Below are 19,278 nucleotides of genomic sequence, written 5' to 3' on the forward strand. Positions count from 1 at the left end.
AAATGAGAAAATAAGTTGGAGAAATCTGCCTCTAGATTAGTCTAGAAAAAAATAAAATCGCCAGCAAGTCAACTCCATGTACACCGTGTACAGTAAAGACTGTCTTAGCGACCCCCTGTATATAGCGACGTTCTGTCTATAGTGACCATAGTTAGGTGCGCCGAACAGTATTTACTATATAAATGGTCTGTGTGTAGCGACTCCCTGTCTAGTCCGTACAACGACCATGATTTAGTCACCCGTTACGGTATTTGAGCCGTGAACAACGACTTTTGCAAGGATAACAAGGCTTGAACTAGGTGACGACTTTGGCGAACAAGTCGCCTTCGGATCAGCGACTTTGCCTAAAACAAACTTCAAAGAGATTTTGAAGTCGCCCGATTTTTATAATTTTCCGTCATACTTATTTACGCCGCTAGGTCTGTTAATAATTTTTTTGCCTCTCAATTACAACCAATTACCGTTAATCCGCTAATTAAGAACGCGTGTCAACATCAACAAAGTTCAATACACGCCGCAAGGCTTTATCTTTCTCATTACGTATTCATGCGATTGACAAATCAGAACGCGCGTTGTATCTACGGCAGTTTGCATTGACCAATCGGCAACACGCTAATACACTGTGGCTGTTTGTTGACAATTACACAAAATGGCGACAGATTCAATCAATTTTCGCCGATAGAATGATTAAAGACACCTGCATATACATAACTGCTGCGGTGTTTTGGCGAGGAAAGATAAACAATGCCAAACGTCTTAAAGGTGTGGTTATGTTTGAAACCTCGATTGTTATTTTTTTTCGGAGCACTTATCTGTAGAAATTATATGAAGATTTGTATCTAATGTTTTATTAAAACATTGAACTCCGTAAAGTAAACAGGCTGATTATACAAAATTAAATGTCTCTACAGTAACATCTCATTAGTATAATTGAAATTAAACATTTTTTACAAACAGATTTATCAATATAAATTACATTATAATGAATATGTAACTTTTAAATACTTATGTTATGGTGTACAATGTAGTTTATAATCTTAACCAATTATACATGCAATTTTAATACTCTCTTGTTTTTTATAAATGATATTTGATATGTTTAATATCAATAAAAAATATAATTAAACCCTTAGTATGGTACTATCCTGCTTTTCAACAAAATATTGGTATGATATGTTCATATATCTGAATTATATAGAGACTGTCCACAGTGACTCCCTGTCTATAATGACCTTTTTTCTTTTCTCCCATCGAAGGTCACTGTAAACAGTCTTTACTGTATATCCAGTAACGCCGGAATGTGAAAATAGTGCACGATTCGTGCAATTAGTAACGCAGAATTGTGCAATAAATGACGAGTATCTGACAGTATTTCCAACGCGGTAAGTAAGTTCATATACTGTGAACAGTTTAATAGGTAACAAATCTTGTCAGTATGTACTCATAAGATGTTTATTTTACTTTTAAGAAGAGACTGGGTAGCGACTATCAGTATTTCAAATGTCAAATTTGGGCATTATATGTATCTTCAAATGAAACAACGTATAGATTTTCTAAATTGCTTTATTCTTATACAATATTACAGACCAGCCAGGGGAGGTAACCAGTCAGTTGGGAATAACTTCATTTTTAAGCTGCTATTTTGATAAGTATTTATGAATATTTGTCAATCATAAACTCACTGTTATTTTCACCGAATATTGATTTATCATTTTACTTTTCTGATAAAATATGTTTGAAATCTGTTACACGATTGAACTTGAGTTTTATAAATCCCATGTGTTACCAATGCGCATACATCCACATGTGAATAAAACCAATCTAAGGATATCGCCGGCACAGTAAGTATCATTTTAATTATCAAATCCGCCATTGTCCTTTTAATCACGGATCTTGTAATATAAATCCGTGTTTTAATGTAAAAAACAACAATGTTGATTTGCTTTATTTTTGGTCGTATTGTTTTTTTATCTTGTTTTTTTTTCAGTGTAGAGGTTAACTATTAGTTCAGAGTTCCTGTATTCTCTTTACGATTTTTATTTTATGACAACAACTGTTGCACGTCTCGCACATGACTCCCCTTTCATTGATTTTGAAATCCGTATACTGATGCCGTTTTATAATGTTTTCTGTGAGGTAAGAGGCTATTTTCAGGTTTAATGGAAACGCATTACAATTTTGTGACATACTTGACTATTTAACATATGATCAAGGCATTAAACATACTCTGTAATTTAACATTTTGATCCTTATATACCATTTTGATTATAGCTAAATCTTAAAACCATTTGTTCTACAGTAAGGGTTCTCGGGTACCAGTTCTATGCACGTGCGTAAAGGTTTTCTACGATAATATATTTATCGACATTGTGACTAATGCCATATGTGCCGCGTCACGACAAAACCAACATAGTGGGTTTTCGACCAGCATGGATCCAGACCAGCCTGCGCATCCGCGCCATGCTGTTCGCTTACAAACCCTATTACCAGTAGAGAAACTGTTAGCGAACAGCATGTATATTGATCAGACTGCGCGGATGCGCAGGCTGGTCTGGATCCATGCTGGTCGCAAACCCACTATGTTGGTTTTGTCGTGACACGGCTCATATGTCTCCTGCCAATGATGAATATAGTTAAGTTGGCAGCGATCTGAGGAGGTATAGTAACTGTTAGTGTAGCGAATCGGATTTTTTTTTTCTTTTACAAGATATTTTGAATCCTTTTGGCTGAAACAGTGATATAATCTAATCTAAAAGTAACTGGTGCCAAGTCTTTCATGAACAAATTGTGGCCACAGTACTTCATCTAGTTTTCTTGGGGATTTGACATTCAATATTGGTGTCAGAAACAATAGAAAACAACATTAAAGAAAATAAAATTGAATATATCACAAAATTACAAAAAGACATTATTCACTAACTGCATGAAAGATCGTTTAAAAAATATTAAAATCTTCAAGTTAAACTACGTCTGGAACATTCAAAATAGATATTTCCTTTCACCGCAAGTACTGAATTTGTAAAACATTTTTTAAGCTGATAAAACATGAGCCAAATGATATTGTAGAATGATAAATAAAAGTGTGATTCTGATTAGCTAAGATTCTGGTTGCCTTAAATTTGATTACTTTAGATTTGGATTGCCTTAGATTCGGATTTGGCTACGCATATTTTATAGTTGTTCAAAATCTAGTAGCTCAGTCGTTACATGTGACTGTAGAACTATCAACACATTATACAAACTTTCAAATTGTATTTATATTTTGATACATGTATTTAAAGAAATTGAAATAACGTCTTTTTCACTCGGTCTTCTAGTAATGCACCCAAGTTTGCTGTGAAGTTCTGTATCAATGGGCTTTGTTGATGTAGGTTCGAGCACAGGGCATAAACAGACAGACATCCGGACACAGAGACATACACTGTAAATGCTCGCTAACAATTTTTTAGCTCAATTAAAAGTTCGTGGGTTTAACAATGTACACGTCACTATATTCATTCATTGTCCACTGTGCCTTCAGTGGTTCCGTATATAGGTTATGAGTTTCAATGTCCGCTGTGGTAGGTTCTGAGTTTCTATGTCCGCTGTCGTTTCAGTGGTCCCGTAGATTATGAGTTTCAATGTCCGCTGTGAGTTCAGTGGTCCCGTAGATTATGAGTTTCAATGTCCGCTGTGAGTTCAGTGGTCCCGTAGATTATGAGTTTCAATGTCCGTTGTGCGTTCAGTGGTCCCTTAGATTTATGAGTTTCAATGTCCGCTGTGAGTTCAGTGGTCCTTAGATTATGAGTTTCAATGTCCGTTGTGCGTTCAGTGGTCCCTTAGATTATGAGTTTCAATGGCCGCTGTGAGTTCAGTGGTCCTTAGATTATGAGTTTCAATGTCCGTTTGTGCGTTCAGTGGTCCCTTAGATTATGAGTTTTAATGTCCGCTGTGAGTTCAAGTGGTCCCTTAGATTATGAGTTTCAAATGTCCGTTGTGCGTTCAGTGGTCCCTTAGATTATGAGTTTCAATGGCCGCTGTGAGTTCAGTGGTCCCGTAGATTATGAGTTTCAATGTCCGTTGTGAGTTCAGTGGTCCCTTAGATTATGAGTTTCAATGCCAGCTGTGCGTTCAGTGGTCCCGTAGATTATTAGTTTCAATGTCCGCTGTGAGTTCAGTGGTCCCGTAGATTATGAGTTTCAATGTCCGTTGTGAGTTCAGTGGTCCCGTAGATTATGAGTTTCAATGTCCGCTGTGAGTTCAGTGGTCCCGTAGATTATGAGTTTCAATGTCCGCTGTGCGTTCAGTGGTCCCGTAGATTATGAGTTTTCAATGTCCGCTGTGCGTTCAGTGGTCCCTTAGATTATGAGTTTCAATGGCCGCTGTGCGTTCAGTGGTCCCGTAGATTATGAGTTTCAATGGCCGCTGTGAGTTCAGTGGTCCCGTAGATTATGAGTTTCAATGTCCGTTGTGAGTTCAGTGGCCCTTAGATTATGAGTTTCAATGCCAGCTGTGCGTTCAGTGGTCCCGTAGATTATTAGTTTCAATGGCCGCTGTGAGTTCAGTGGTCCCGTAGATTATGAGTTTCAATGTCCGCTGTGAGTTCAGTGGTTCCGTAGATTATTAGTTTCAATGGCCGCTGTGAGTTCAGTGGTCCCTTAGATTATTAGTTTCAATGGCCGCTGTGAGTTCAGTGGTCCCGTAGATTATGAGTTTCAATGTCCGCTGTGAGTTCAGTGGTCCCTTAGATTATGAGTTTCAATGGCCGCTGTGAGTTCAGTGGTCCCGTAGATTATGAGTTTCAATGTCCGTTGTGAGTTCAGTGGTCCCGTAGATTATGAGTTTTCAATGTCCGTTGTGAGTTCAGTGGTCCCTTAGATTATGAGTTTCAATGCCAGCTGTGCGTTCAGTGGTCCCGTAGATTATTAGTTTCAATGTCCGCTGTGAGTTCAGTGGTCCCGTAGATTATGAGTTTCAATGGCCGCTGTGAGTTCAGTGGTTCCGTAGATTATTAGTTTCAATGTCCGCTGTGAGTTCAGTGGTCCCTTAGATTATTAGTTTCAATGGCCGCTGTGAGTTCAGTGGTCCCGTAGATTATGAGTTTCAATGTCCGTTGTGAGTTCAGTGGTCCCGTAGATTATTTGTTTCAATGTCCGCTGTGAGTTCAGTGGTCCCGTAGATTATGAGTTTCAATGTCCGCTGTGAGTTCAGTGGTCCCGTAGATTATGAGTTTCAATGTCCGCTGTGAGTTCAGTGGTCCCTTAGATTATGAGTTTCAATGTCCGCTGTGAGTTCAGTGGTCCCGTAGATTATGAGTTTCAATGTCCGTTGTGCGTTCAGGGTCCCGTAGGTTATGAGTTTCAATGTCCGTTGTGCGTTCAGTGGTCCCGTAGATTATGATTTCCAATGTCCGTTGTGCGTTCAGTGGTCCGTAGGTTATGAGTTTCAATGGCCGCTGTGGTAGGTTATGAGTTTTCAATGTCCGCTGTGAGTTCAGTGTCCATTAGGGTATGAGTTTCAATGTCCGCTGTGAGTTCAGTGGTCCCGTAGATTATGAGTTTCAATGTCCACTGTGCGTTCAGTGGTCCCGTAGGTTATGAGTTTCAATGTCCGCTGTGCGTTCAGTGGTCCTGTAGGTTATGAGTTTCAATGTCCGCTGTGAGTTCATAGGTCCCTTAGGGTATGAGTTTCAATGTCCGCTGATGTAGGTTCTGAGTTTCTATGTCCGCTGTCGTTCAGTGGTCCTGTAGATTATGAGTTTCAATGTCCGTTGTGCGTTCAGTTGTCCCGTAGGTTATGAGTTTCAATGTCCGCTGTGAGTTCAGTGGTCCCTTAGGTTATGAGTTTCAATGTCCGCTGTGGTAGGTTTTGAGTTTTAATGTCCGCTGTGAGTTCAGTGGTCCCTTAGGTTATGAGTTTTAATGTCCGCTGTGAGTTCAGTGATCCCTTAGGTTATGAGTTTCAATGTCCGCTGTGCGTTCCGTGGTCCCGTAGGTTATGAGTTCGAATCCAATCATGGACGTTGCATTATTTCACGCGAATAAAACTGCACAGCTTGCTAATGGAACCCGGTAGCATTTTTATACTGAGTTTACATAATTATATAGCACGGAATAACGTATTTTTAATACCTTCATTTATAGCTAAATAGCTGTATCGCTGTTGAAAAGGCACATACAAACTTGTCAATCAATACCCTATTACGAGATGCAATTGAATATACAATACATTACATATGAATGACAAAACTACAATCGCGTGTTGTGTACAATTTACTCGCTGGCTGAAAACGGGAAATAGTTGATATAATTGCCTATAGTTGATACAATGTTTCGCTTGAGATGCTATTTGTAGATGACATATGTATTTTTATGAGCACACAGGCATTTATTATCACCATACATTATATGTATGTTCACCAGTTAACGTGAAGCATGTTAAATAGATAACGAAAGTAATGGTTTATGTGCGGACTTACTGTTTATATTGTGCATACTAGCTTAATATGATTAAGCAATTTTGAATAGGATGTGCAAACGTAGGTAAAATTCATTTATTTTCATCACGAATCAATTTTATTATTATGGCAAAACTATTCTTTTGTTTTTGATATCGTCTCGGACACATAAACATATTTAGACTACAGACACATGATCGTTCATTTTTCATTTTTTGTATAATGGGCGTTCACCAACATATATACGTAGGCCTACATTAATCATCGTATAATAATCTAATGCATGCTTAAATATCAACTCTTTGTTTTGTAACAGTAATAGAATTAAGGTTTTTTATTTTATTTATATACTGCTAATCCTGCCAAATATTTCTTACTATTCTTAATTGGTGATTAGGTAAAGGCAGTGTATGCGTATTTATTTATATATATTATTAATAGTGATATACGTGTATATAATATATATTTACACATTACAGCGTATTTATGATAATCCCACTATTTTATTATATGTATTACTCATCATAACATGTTTAACATGTGATTATATGATACCACTATTGATGAAAATACAGGAATGAGTGTAACTAGCTATATAAAGTACAAAATGCAAGCAAGGGTATATAAATTCTATAATTGGCTGGACTGTTTTGAATTTAAGTAAAGCTGGGTTATTCGTTTTTCAAAATTTAAACTGTGAAGTGCCGCGCATCACGCATCCATCAGGTATTCTACCACAAATTTAAGTGTTCACACAATTTTCATTTAAACAAATGCAACCACACATGCCTGTCAAAATTGCGAGTTAAAATACGTTTTTCGTAACGCGTTAACAGCCTATTACTATTTCTGAAGCCTATATAGTACAAATATATCACGTGTTCGGGAAATGATCGACATAATACTATCAATACTCGCGATTTATTCAAATGATACAATAAGAAAAAAGAAATTAACGCATATTTTAATTTTTCTTCAATTCATCTGGACAGAAATGTGGCACACACATAACGGTATCTTTTCAAAATCTTTATCAATCCCGACACGCACTATTTAACGAACCATGCAACAGATCGGCTGAGCTAACGTGAAACGTCGTACGATTCTGTTTTCGGACTACTTAACTTTTATCGCACTAACTTCGCTGATTATTGTAGCGTTTGGCAATTTTGGTATGATGTGAGCGACCTCCTTAAAGAAGGGCTGAGTGTTTTGTAAACAGAATATGTGATAACGTCGGAAAGAATTGAGATAAATTTTCTTTAACCAAAAAATACCCGTAATACAATAACAAAACTTTATCTTTTTGAATAGATGGATGCATTTAAACAAAGGCTTGTCGATGTTAGGAAGGTAAATGGTTTTTTTTTACTGGAGTCGGAGAAACGTTTTAATTACTTGCGGAACTTCTAGCTTTTGTATTTATTTATTAATTTATTTATTTATTAATTTATTTATTTATTTATTTATTTATTTATTTATTTATTTATTTATTGAAAATACAGTAATTGATATAATTTCTTTACGACTGCGCGTTTAATTTATGCAAATTAAGTACATGTATATGCAAATTAAGTATCAAACTCTAAAGTCTATAGTCTACATTATGTTTAGCATATTCCGGAAAGCATCCGACAAAACGATAAGGAAGAGTTCATATTAGTAATTGATTTTGTGTACATGTTTCTATTTAAATAAACTTGAGAATATTTGAGCCGTGTCACGACAAAACCAACATAGTGGGTTTGCGACCAGCATGGATCCAGACCAGCCTGCGCATCCGCGCAGTCTTATCAGGATCCATGCTGTTCGCTATCAGTTTCTCTACTTGTAATAGGGTTTGTAAGCGAACAGCATGGGTCCTGATCAGACTGGGCGGATGCGCAGGTTGGTCTGGATCCATGCTGGTCGCAAACGCACTATGTTGGTTTTGTCGTGACGCGGCTCATTTAATGAAAAGCGCGCACTCAGCAATGTTGAAAATTAAATTTTTGTAACGAGCTTAACTGGTTTGTTGGTTACACGCTTTCGAGCTTTTAAAGGAATTCGTTATCTACTTTAATGAGAAAAATCACGTGTCGGATGAAGCTAGTTTTACAACGGATGAGAAACCTGAGAATGCTTTAAGATCATCAAGTGTGCACATTGATTAAGAAAATATTTTAATTTCATAAAAAGGATACAACTTTGCTTTGATGCATATTATATATACGTTCGTATAAACATGAAATATTTAATTATTTATGTGGAAATTATGAAATGCACTTTACGAACAAATTGTTATATTAATCTGTTAATACATAACTTGCCTATTAGTCTTCTTCCGGCCTTAGTTAAATACAAACAATATTGTTTCTTATTATACTACAATTAACGGATACTATTTTGCTATTTAAATATTAATAGTGTTTAATTGTTTTGTTTTAAAGATGTATAACTAATATCTTCATACTTAACTTTTGTATAACTGAATTGATTGAGGTTTCGCTTTCTTGTCAAAATTTTTATGTTGAATTAAAACAACCAAACCCGGACATGGTCTAAAATTGGACTTTATAATCGCATATATAATAACAATGTACGTACCACAGTTATCACAATTATGGCGTGTTACAAGCACGTATAAAACCAACATTAATTATACACATGTAAAATAAAAACATAACTCAGCCTATTGTCAATGATGATAGATAGTTATTTTATTTGCATTTTACTTGCTATGCAAAGAGCTCATTTCTGACAGGTTAAATCCGCCTTTTAAACCCACGTGTTAGTTTAAAATCCTGTTCGTTTAATACATTTAAAAATGGTGGCAATATTTCATAAATTTGTGTAGGATGTATGAAAAAACTCAAGTGTTTTAATCATTTTTCAATGATTTTTTATTTTATTTCAGTTGATCTGACACTAAGTGTAGTGCAAGTGTTGTGGGCACGGTTGAATGGCCGTTCCATCGAGACAGTAAAATTCAACCATTCAACCAACAAATTGTATAGTTGCTCGTGAATAGAAATAGGATACATGTAGCTGGAGGAATATTAATTTAATTATCTAGTTGTAACAGTAAACGGACACAATTGATACCGTACATGTATATGAAGTACTGATTGTTGGCTGATTCACTACAAGTCGCCGAAATATCCACGTGATCTATAGTCATCTTTGGCGAATATTACGGTATTTCTTTCAATTGTAAAGCGAAAGTTCGGACAACGACAAAATACCGTTTTTGCTTTTTCTTTCAAGTTACTAGTATATGAACGTCCCGTTTGAAGATAAAGTGTTGTTTCTTCAATTCAGCTGGAATTAATAATGTTTTTTCTCAGCGGTGGATTATAGTGCTGTATGATAGTGTTTTAAACGTTTTAAAGCTGAAACTTGGTGAGACGATCACACAAAATCCAGGATGCAGCAAATTTACGCAGCAATCTCTCAGCATCAGAGGACGATATTTGGGGTGCTCGGACTTACAATCGCCTGTTATTACCTGCTTATGGATGGCGTGTTGTACAGCACACTTCAGTCAGTTGACTTAGTCAACCAGAAGCCCGCAAAACCCGGACAGTCATGGTCACCGTTCCATCCGCTTTCTATAAAACTTATTATGACGGACCCTACAACGCATTACGTCATCACACCATTGTCGGAAAACTTTAACAGAGTTACAAAATTTAGTCAAATATTTTATTTCATCACACCAAACATGATAACATTCACTCATTTAATTCTAGCGTTCATATCAGCAAAATTCGTCTTCTCAGAATCTCTACAAAATAGACGCATTGGAGTGTTACTGTTTGAGTTACGATCATTCTTGGATGCATTTGACGGAACAGTTTATCGAAGCCATGCTACCGTAAAAGCCTACAAGTCAGATCATAGTAATTTTGGATTTTGGTTTGATTGTACTGCAGACACTATAGGGGGTTTTGCATTGATGTTCGGTGCACTATTTTTCCTGTGGTGGAAATGTCCGCCTGGAACAGATTCCTCCGCGACAACGCTTCCATGGTCTGCAGACGACATCAATGATGCTAAAAACGATCTAGTCACAGAGAAACCGATTAAAAGAACTCAATTTGGTTACAGCAAACAATTCATATTTTTACGATGTCTTAGTTTTGGTATGCAAACTGGAGTGTCGTCTGCTATATGGGATCAGTTAACCATGCGAGTTGAAAAAGTGTTTCTTACAAAATTAGATGATCCAGAATTGGTGGTAAGTGAATTGACATTAATACATTGTTTACCTACTTTTAAACAATTTTACTGTACAGAATAATAATAACTACTTTAAAAACAGATATAATTTTGTTTTTCTAAGTTGATTCCTTTGACGGATAACATTTTGTTCTTTGAACTACACCAATCTGTCCTAAAAGTGTGTCTGTCCCTATACATAGATGATCGTTTTTTCCTCTCAAAATTATAAGGTGTCAGAATGCCTAATCTGAAAGAGTCTCAAGATGCTAAATACATTTTTATATTAATTCAAATATCCCAGTAAAATAAAATAAAGTATGCACAAAAGCATTATAAACATAATTTGTCATTGAATAAATCATAATTTCGTACCATAGATACGTATTTTCAGAAAAATATGGCTAAAATAAACATTGAAAGATAAAGCAAGGAAGATAAAGCAAGACTCGCGTCAACCATTGGCCTGTTGCTATAATGAACCTATTACCTTGACACACATACAATTTCATTTATAACTGCACAGTTATTTTGCGTATTCGGCGTTTTATTTTCATTGCTTTTACGGTTCTTTGATTTAACAATAAATCGCTGTTTTCATACCCTGTAATTTGAAATTTAACATGGTGTCAACAGAAAATAAACGAAGTTAAATTATTGAGTATAGGTTGGAAATTCACGTTTGGTCCGGGGGTTTCCACGCGCAACGTAAAACAAAATATACATGTAATTATATTTAAAATTATATGTTTTGACAAGCACTACTTGCTATATGATGGTTCTTTTATCAGATGAACACTTAACTAGATCGCCTAGAGCAGTGTCAAGCTCCGATCAAACGACAATTTAAAAATATTGTACTTCTATCTTAACAAAGGAGTGTATATCAAAGTTACACTTAACTATTTTCTTATCAATGAAGATAACTATGATACTTATGAATCTGACTACGTACATGACGATTCGAAATAAAATCACAGGTTTTGGGGCATATTTTTAAGCAGCGCTTGCAAATATTTTGTTATGTATTTCGTGAAGTCTCTGTATTTTTTATTGTATTGTACATGTCAAGTGATGTCGACACTTACTCAATATTATGTCGTTTAGACATGATGTACTTGAATAATATATACATAACTGTCAAGGTGATAAAACTGGTGTAACGTAAACACGCCATTCTACTTTCACTTCACAACTACAACATTAAAGCTCGTATGCGACGGAAACAGTTAAAGTAGCCAACTTCCTTCTAGAATGTGTATGTTTGCTGATTTCTTTCAGCTGTCGGTTTCATTTGTCGTCCGGTCGTTATTTATATCGTTTGATTTTTTTATCGTTTGCTAATTTCTTTCTTCTGATTTTATTAATTATTATTTTCAGCTTCTCTCTCTCTCTCGTCTGTTGATTTCTTTAAACCTGGTTTCTTTCGTCAAACGTCTGCTAGTTCCTTTCTTCCGCTTTTTTAAAATCGTCTACTGATTTCTTTTGTAAGAGCTTTTTTATCGTCACTAGTTATATTTTGCTATCCAGCTAGCTTACGGAACGTCGGTGGTTCTACTCAGGTGCCCGTTCGTGCCTGAAATAATGCACGGAAGGGCACCTGAGGTCTTCCTCCACCTGTAAAGCTGGAACGTCGCAATATGACCTATACTGTGTCGATGTGACGTAAAACCCAAAACAAACAAACAAACTACATGTAGTAATATTTTATCGTCTGCTTACATCTTTGTTTAGTTATGTCTTTCATCGTCTGTGATTTCAGACATTACAGTCACTGGCACTACACTCGACCACTACCTGGTTGATATTTTGGTTCTGGAGAATTATGTGCGGACAGTCATTACAACAAATGTTTCTTGTGGCAATTTTTACAGATAAAATCTGGGTAAATATAAATATTAACATGATGTACATGTATTCGGATTCCGTACAAGATATGCTGACCGGCTTTTCAAATTATATTATAGTTTATGTTTGCATTTACCCTTTTCAGTGACCACTTCGATTTAAAATTAGTTTTTTATATCTTCGGGTTTTTCTACGTACATACATTCATTTTATACTTCAAGAGATAACTTAGATATAACAAAAATCTCTTTCGCATCTATGATCTCCTAAAAAACAAATGGATCACCATTTTGAAAAAAAGACGACCAAAAAACCCAACAACAACCTCCTTTAACAACTTCGGATTTTACAGCACTTTCCAAATTTATGTTAATGAACCTATTTACATTGTTGTATATAAATTGGCGTAAATGGATGGATGTATGCATTTGGTTTACATAATTATTTTGCATAAGAATGATCGGTTAAGACAAAGCACACCATACCAGCACGATGATAACGTGTGAGATACGCATGCTTAATTTAAATCACAAAAATCGCGATTTTTTTCCTAGGCAAAAAGTTTTACCATGAACACAGTTTCGTTTTGTGGCGTGTCATCTTTTAATTTAACAAAATACACACTCAATAGGTGGAGAGCTGCTTTACTTAGCACCAATATCCATTTGTTGTTCTTTTTATTGCGCGATTAAGGTTTCGTATGCGTAATAATAACATATACATTGGCGAAGGCCATTGGTAATTTTATACGGGAGTTTACTCAACATATCAATGTTTTTTAATCATAGCACGTTATTTTTGTTGCTATATTTTACTGGGTCTTTTGGATCATTCTTTCCAATGCTTGTAACGTAGAGGATCGAACACATCTGAATCTGATGATAGTATGTGTGAGAGATGACGTGAGAGTTAACTTTATTTATTTGTTTCTGTTATCATTGTCTTTTGGGATCTCCACCTTTTTAAAAGGAATAAAACATTGTTTAGTGCAAATTGTCATAAATAAAAATAATTTTGCAGTGAAATAAAACGTGGCAAGAATAGCTAGATTCTTTAAAAAAAATCGAAATATAAAAGCTTGGGAACAACCTCTATATCAGACAGATTCAAAATGCGATTATCTTTTATTTTTCATCAAATTCAATGCATTTTTACTGCTAATATTTTGCAAATTAAGCTGTTCTTTTCGTTGCTAAAGAAACGAAAGCTCTGGAAATAATTTTCGCATGTGTATTAAATGCAACATTTGATTTTTTGCAGGAGTTTCTACGGTTTGTGCAATACGTTGGATTCGTTGTTATTGGTTTATTAGCAACACTCAGTTTTTATCATTTTACACAGGTATGTATGCTCTTTCAGGAAATAATTAACATTTGTCATCTGCCCATGCTCTATCAATCATGAACTGTTTCAGTTGTTACTGTGGTAGAACCACAAATATTCAGTAAAGATGGTGGAAAGTTTTATTACATGAAAGTCCCTGACCGAATTCGAACCCACAGGGTTAAAAAGGGAGTAAAAGCTAGCAATATAGCAGTATTTTAATTATATCATGCCTATAATATGAAATAACATCCATTGACGTCAAGGCCTATCTTTTCTATGAAATGATAATCATGGTCAAGCCTGGCGTGAAGTCCACCTACAAATATTTTTGTTGTTGTTGGAATGACTTGATTACAATTAATAAGTGTATACAGACGAAACATATATTTGTCTGAGTGTCTGATATTATGGCAAGATGCTTATAGTTTTATCTCAGTAATTTCTGAAGACTATTTGTATGAACATGCAATAAAGTAATGAATTATGAAACATGTTATATATTTATAATTACAGTCACATTATTCACTTCCGGTGAATGCATGCCTTATATTTACAAGAAAGATATAATTCTATATTCGTTACATTTGTTTCAGGTAAGCTTGAGTCTACATTTATGACAGAAGCTGCCAAATTAAAGATGAAAACTTGGAAGTCTTTCACAATAAACCCGGAAGGTTTCAACTATGCTTTAAGATACCATGTACATAATTGTATTAATGGTGTAAGATGACAATGAAAGCAATCGAAAATGTAATGAACTACACAATGTATAACTGTATACATGTATGTGCAGTATCAAACGAAGAAGTATAGGTTGGACTTGGAGAAGAAAATTTTTTTTTTTTGAAATATGGGGAAATAAATTTCTGTATACAATGGTGCTATCAACTATGCTTACTTAATAAGTTTTAGGACGCAGTTAACTCAAGTGCTTGACAACAGAATACATACAATTAAAACTCTGTAAGTGTTTCAACTGCATATATTTACCATGTTTTGGAATGAGGACTTGCAGGCAATACTTTATACGGATTCTGTAATTCACGGAAATGTTCTGTACTTTAAACAACTACTATAAGCCTCAGATTATTCGGTCTGAACTGTGTCTTCAATCGCAACTTTCCGATTCTTTCCGTCAGTCTTCGGATATTGATAATAGCCGAAGTGTTCCGATTGATGTGTCCAGAGTCTTTCAAATTTTTATTTGAAAGACCTTGCTGTGTCTTATCATTTAAAAAAATCGTTTGGATGAATTTGAGATATTTCAAATCATGTCAAACACGCTTTGTAGTTAAATATATTTGATAATGTACGTGACGGAGATGGGCGAATTTTCTTACAGCGTTCTTTGGGACGAGATATCATACACTATCTGTAGTTATTGTATACAAAGCAAAGTAAATAGCCAGAAGGAAGGATGGTGAAAACAGAATGTAAACAAGCTATACATGACACTTGTATAGGATTGTTTCGCATTTTCTACACACTTGACTGATATACATGGTTTTATTGCTATACATAATTTATGTGATATATGTATATCTATTTGTACAAGATAAATTTGAAGATGTTTGTTTTTTACGATGCCATTTTTATTGCCAAAATTTTTTTTCTCTCTCAAATTTTTATTACACTGTTATGTTTACTAGTTTCGTTGACTGGTCTAATAAAATCATATTTTGATACTTGTTTTTATTTTGTTGGACTACTTATAGCTTTTAAACAGTGAATTGTTGGTTGTAAACTTTTAAAGCAGAAAAAACATCTCTAAAAAAGGTAAAACTCCCATTAAGGTAATTGATCTGAAAGGTTTAAACTTCTAACATAATAATTTTAAACACATTACTTTTGAAGCGCATGCAGCATATTTAGTTCCTCGTTGCAATTTTCATAGAAAAAAAAAACAACAACAAAAAACAAATCATTTGCCTTGGTAGCCCTCCGTCAAGAGATAAAGCAATGCCGAACAATCTTATGGTTTGGTTTGCATCAACGCGTTCAACTGTTTCGGTTACTAAGATATTTTTAGAACCGTATGAACGCCATAACAGGAAAAAACGGCATATATAATACTATATACAAGGGTGAGTTAGACTAGCCGTTCCGTGCATTCTGACACTACACTGGTGGTGTTGGAAGTTCTCACTCCGGATCACGGCAGTAATTAAGCCACATTAAATTTACCAGTGCTCAGACCAGCCTTCACTTTCCCATGCAACTGATGGCTTCTGTACAGACCAGAGCAGAGGTACAGTGCGAATGGCCAAAAAAAAAGGATTTCATGATCAATCACAACGAAAGTGACTTGCACCGTCCGGGAATCGAACCCAGGTCGCCCAGAAGTCCAACGCTCTACCCATTGAGCTAACCGGACGGCACCCGATCACACCCTATACGGACTACTGTTTATTCCCTGCGGTCTGGAGACCGCAGGGTATTGGTACGCGTTTAACTTTTGAGGCATGGAAGAGCACGTGACCTGTTTTCGGTACATGGAGGAGCATGTGATCTATAAACCGTATATGATTTGTTAATCGACCTTTTCGTAGACCCAGCTATATACTGTTTGCCGGTACGTTACGGATTTACCTGTAGGGAATTAGTCCGAACTATACCTAATTGAGAACAAAAAACTATTACGTGATATTTCTGATTTTCTATAAATATTTTACCGTTTAAGGTGGAAAACCTTGAATGATGTGTTTGAAAATGATCAATGTTTCATTAATATCTATCTCAAATTTTACAAACAATAAATTGTTTATACTGAAAATCTACAAAATTAAAATATTCGTAGTGGCATCTGCCATAATAAATAGAGATATTTTCTGCGTAAACTTGTGTGTTTACTTTATTATTTTTTTTTTGCTCGGAATTATTCATAAAATGGTAGGCCTATTTAATCATTTTCTTAAAAAGAAATAATTGTTTTATGTTGGACCTTCTCCGGTCTTCAACGGTCACCTGTTTCCAAAAACCTTCTTCTATATTGATCGATTATTGTCAACTATATTCCTGATAAAAACGTTTATTTACCCCCCCCCCCAAATAATGTTGAAATATATTTATATCATTAAAATGTTCACCGCAGGAAACCATTTTACTTGTTATTTATAAAAACTTCTTTCTTAAAGAAATAATGGATTGTTCCGAATTCAAAATAGGACTAGTCGATTACAAAAATCAACATGGTGAATGTTAATGTTGTAAAATGATTATTCAAAACTGAAGTACCATAAACCCGGCCGGGACACCACATATAAAGTATGAAATAGATACAGTTGATAATAAAATCATAAATCTTACTTCAATATGTTTATTTACTATACTTCAATTCTTGTCTGAAGTAGGAATTGAACAAACACAATACAGATTTTACTTAGTTACATTTTAATGAATTTATATATATTATACATATATAGCAAGGTCTCATTTTTGTATTTTCTGATCGTAAGATCAGTAAATACATAGCTAACATCCACGGTCTAACACAAAATTTCCTTACAGTCCTAACAACGCAAAGTAGTTCTCACTCAAAACTGCTTAAAAACCAGCTATTTAAAAGAAAGAATAATTTTTAATGTAGGCATTTAACGAATTACAGTGCATTAAAAGTTTAGATTAGTCAATAGAAATATGAGGTTACAATCACAAATTTCGCGGATGAATATCTTTTTTACCCAATGAAAAATGTTCGGCTATTTCCGTAAAGCTTCGGATTATCATGAATATCATTTTAATCAATGAAAATGCTATTTTTAGCTATGTCGATTACCGAATACTCCAGAGCGTAGTACACAAATAAATCTGACTGTCGAGTAGTACATGTCGGACTGTTTTGGCGAGAAGATTTTCGCTAAATTATTTTCATCAGTGTTAAACAACAGGTTTATCTCGAAATTAATAAAGATTACAAACACGAAATGGAAATTCTCAATTTAGAATTACATAATGTATTCGTTTTTATTCAAGGTACATATGTATAACTTCGCCGTGGTGCAGAGGTAAGCGGTCTCGTTGAGGGTGTGAGAGGCCTATGGTTCAAATCCTAGTCGAGGCAATTCTATTTTTTTCATGAAAAATTCCATATGTATCAATCTCAAACTGTTATAGAAGGAAATCAAAACGCTGTCGCTGCGTAAGATGAATTAAAGTATATAAAAATAAACTTATACAGGAAAGTACATACAGATGGTCAGTATGATTTAGATTGCAAAGATCAGAAAATACCATAGAGCTGCAGCCCTTTGATTTTGTTTATCCTTTCCAGGTAATACTTAAACAAGAAATATCATCTTGGTGCTATCGTAAACATATACTAGCGTGAGCATAAACAAAACGTGTGCATTTTTTCACTCCTTTGAAGCGTTTGTTTTTTTTCTATGAAGGGAGAGAATTATTCGTCCATTATGACCTCAGAATTTTAGCTTGCATTCAAGTGGTGAAATGGATCTAGTACGGGGTTCTTCATAATACATTTGTTCCCCGCATTTCCTGATGCTGGGACAATTAACTCCAGGAATTATTATATGACCTTAATGTGTTCCCTATATTTCCTAGATATGGAACAAATACATTGTAACTCCAAGAAGTATTATATGACCTTGATTTGGATAACTACCCTTCCTACTGTATTCTCATGAATGAATTTCCTTTAACTCCAGCTTGAGGTTTATTCAAGTTCTGACAATTTTGACAAATGTACATCAAAACATTAAGCATGAAGATAAAGGAATACATGACTATCAAAATTTCAATTAAGAACTTGGCAGCCAAACAGTATAGATCCTACATAGTGAAGAAATGGTCATTCAAAATAGCACCAACTCATTTGGGATATGGACTGTTTTAAGCTGAATTGTGTTACTTTCAATTTGGAACAGTCCATTCAATTTTAAAGAAATTTCAATATCAAAATACAAAAGTTGAGCTACCAACAGTATAGAACCTCATCAGAACTGCTGGATGGTCATGTTGGCCTGTCTTTATACTTGTGGCATAAAGATCATCACTTCCGAGCCGTCCGCTATGCTCAATTTTTTATAGGTAGAGCGTTGGACTGTGAACCGGGTTCGATTCCCAGGCGGCGCAGATCACTTTCGTTGTGATTGATTATGAATTGATTTTATGGTTCATTCGATCTAGCATACACAGACAACTACTTTACAGCCTGCCCAGGAACGATGCGGTGACTGAACTGTGCTCTAGTAAATCGACGTGTAGATGGCAGAACAACTTGATAGCTGGGCAACAAAAATAAGGATATTTCAACACGGGCTTCATTATAAGTTAAATGATATAGACTCTGAATTATACTTGTTTATGCGTATCAATGAAATATATAGAGAAATATTGATGAAATAAAATGCTTATTTTCATTTTCCGTATTTCCAGTGTATATTTTTACACTGCAAAGAAAATAGTTTCCGTATTTTCTCTGATCTCTTGTGGGACTACCTTCTTCTAAA

General features: G+C 35.1%; 1 protein-coding gene across 3 annotated transcripts; it reads left to right on the plus strand.

Annotated features, from left to right (window-relative positions):
* Nucleotides 1-6,250: 6,250 nt before the first annotated feature.
* LOC132718310 (ceramide phosphoethanolamine synthase-like) lies at nt 6,251-15,495 on the plus strand. Of its 3 annotated transcripts, none has more exons than XM_060702030.1 (5): nt 6,251-6,521; nt 9,333-10,655; nt 12,399-12,521; nt 13,745-13,825; nt 14,404-15,495. In XM_060702030.1, the coding sequence occupies exons 2-5, from the start codon at nt 9,843-9,845 to the stop codon at nt 14,425-14,427; spliced, it is 1,041 nt and encodes a 346-aa protein (XP_060558013.1). In that variant the 5' UTR covers nt 6,251-6,521; nt 9,333-9,842; the 3' UTR covers nt 14,428-15,495. The 3 variants fall into 3 exon arrangements, with proteins under 3 accessions (XP_060558013.1, XP_060558006.1, XP_060558000.1); XM_060702023.1 differs by having other exon boundaries at nt 6,251-6,517; XM_060702017.1 differs by lacking the exon at nt 6,251-6,521 and adding an exon at nt 7,466-7,789.
* Nucleotides 15,496-19,278: the final 3,783 nt, after the last annotated feature.

This window comes from Ruditapes philippinarum, unplaced genomic scaffold (assembly GCF_026571515.1).
Source record: "Ruditapes philippinarum isolate M1 unplaced genomic scaffold, ASM2657151v2 ctg3062_1_1_1_1, whole genome shotgun sequence".
NCBI classification, from domain to species: domain Eukaryota; kingdom Metazoa; phylum Mollusca; class Bivalvia; order Venerida; family Veneridae; genus Ruditapes; species Ruditapes philippinarum.

Excerpts from the sequence above, each read along its gene's own strand:
- LOC132718310 (XM_060702030.1), top strand. The coding sequence starts at position 9,843 with ATGCAGCAAATTTACGCAGCAATCTCTCAGCATCAGAGGACGATATTT. Across the intron at positions 10,656-12,398 it reads TAGATGATCCAGAATTGGTG|ACATTACAGTCACTGGCACT; the intron begins GTAAGTGAATTG and ends CTGTGATTTCAG. Across the intron at positions 12,522-13,744 it reads TTTTTACAGATAAAATCTGG|GAGTTTCTACGGTTTGTGCA; the intron begins GTAAATATAAAT and ends GATTTTTTGCAG.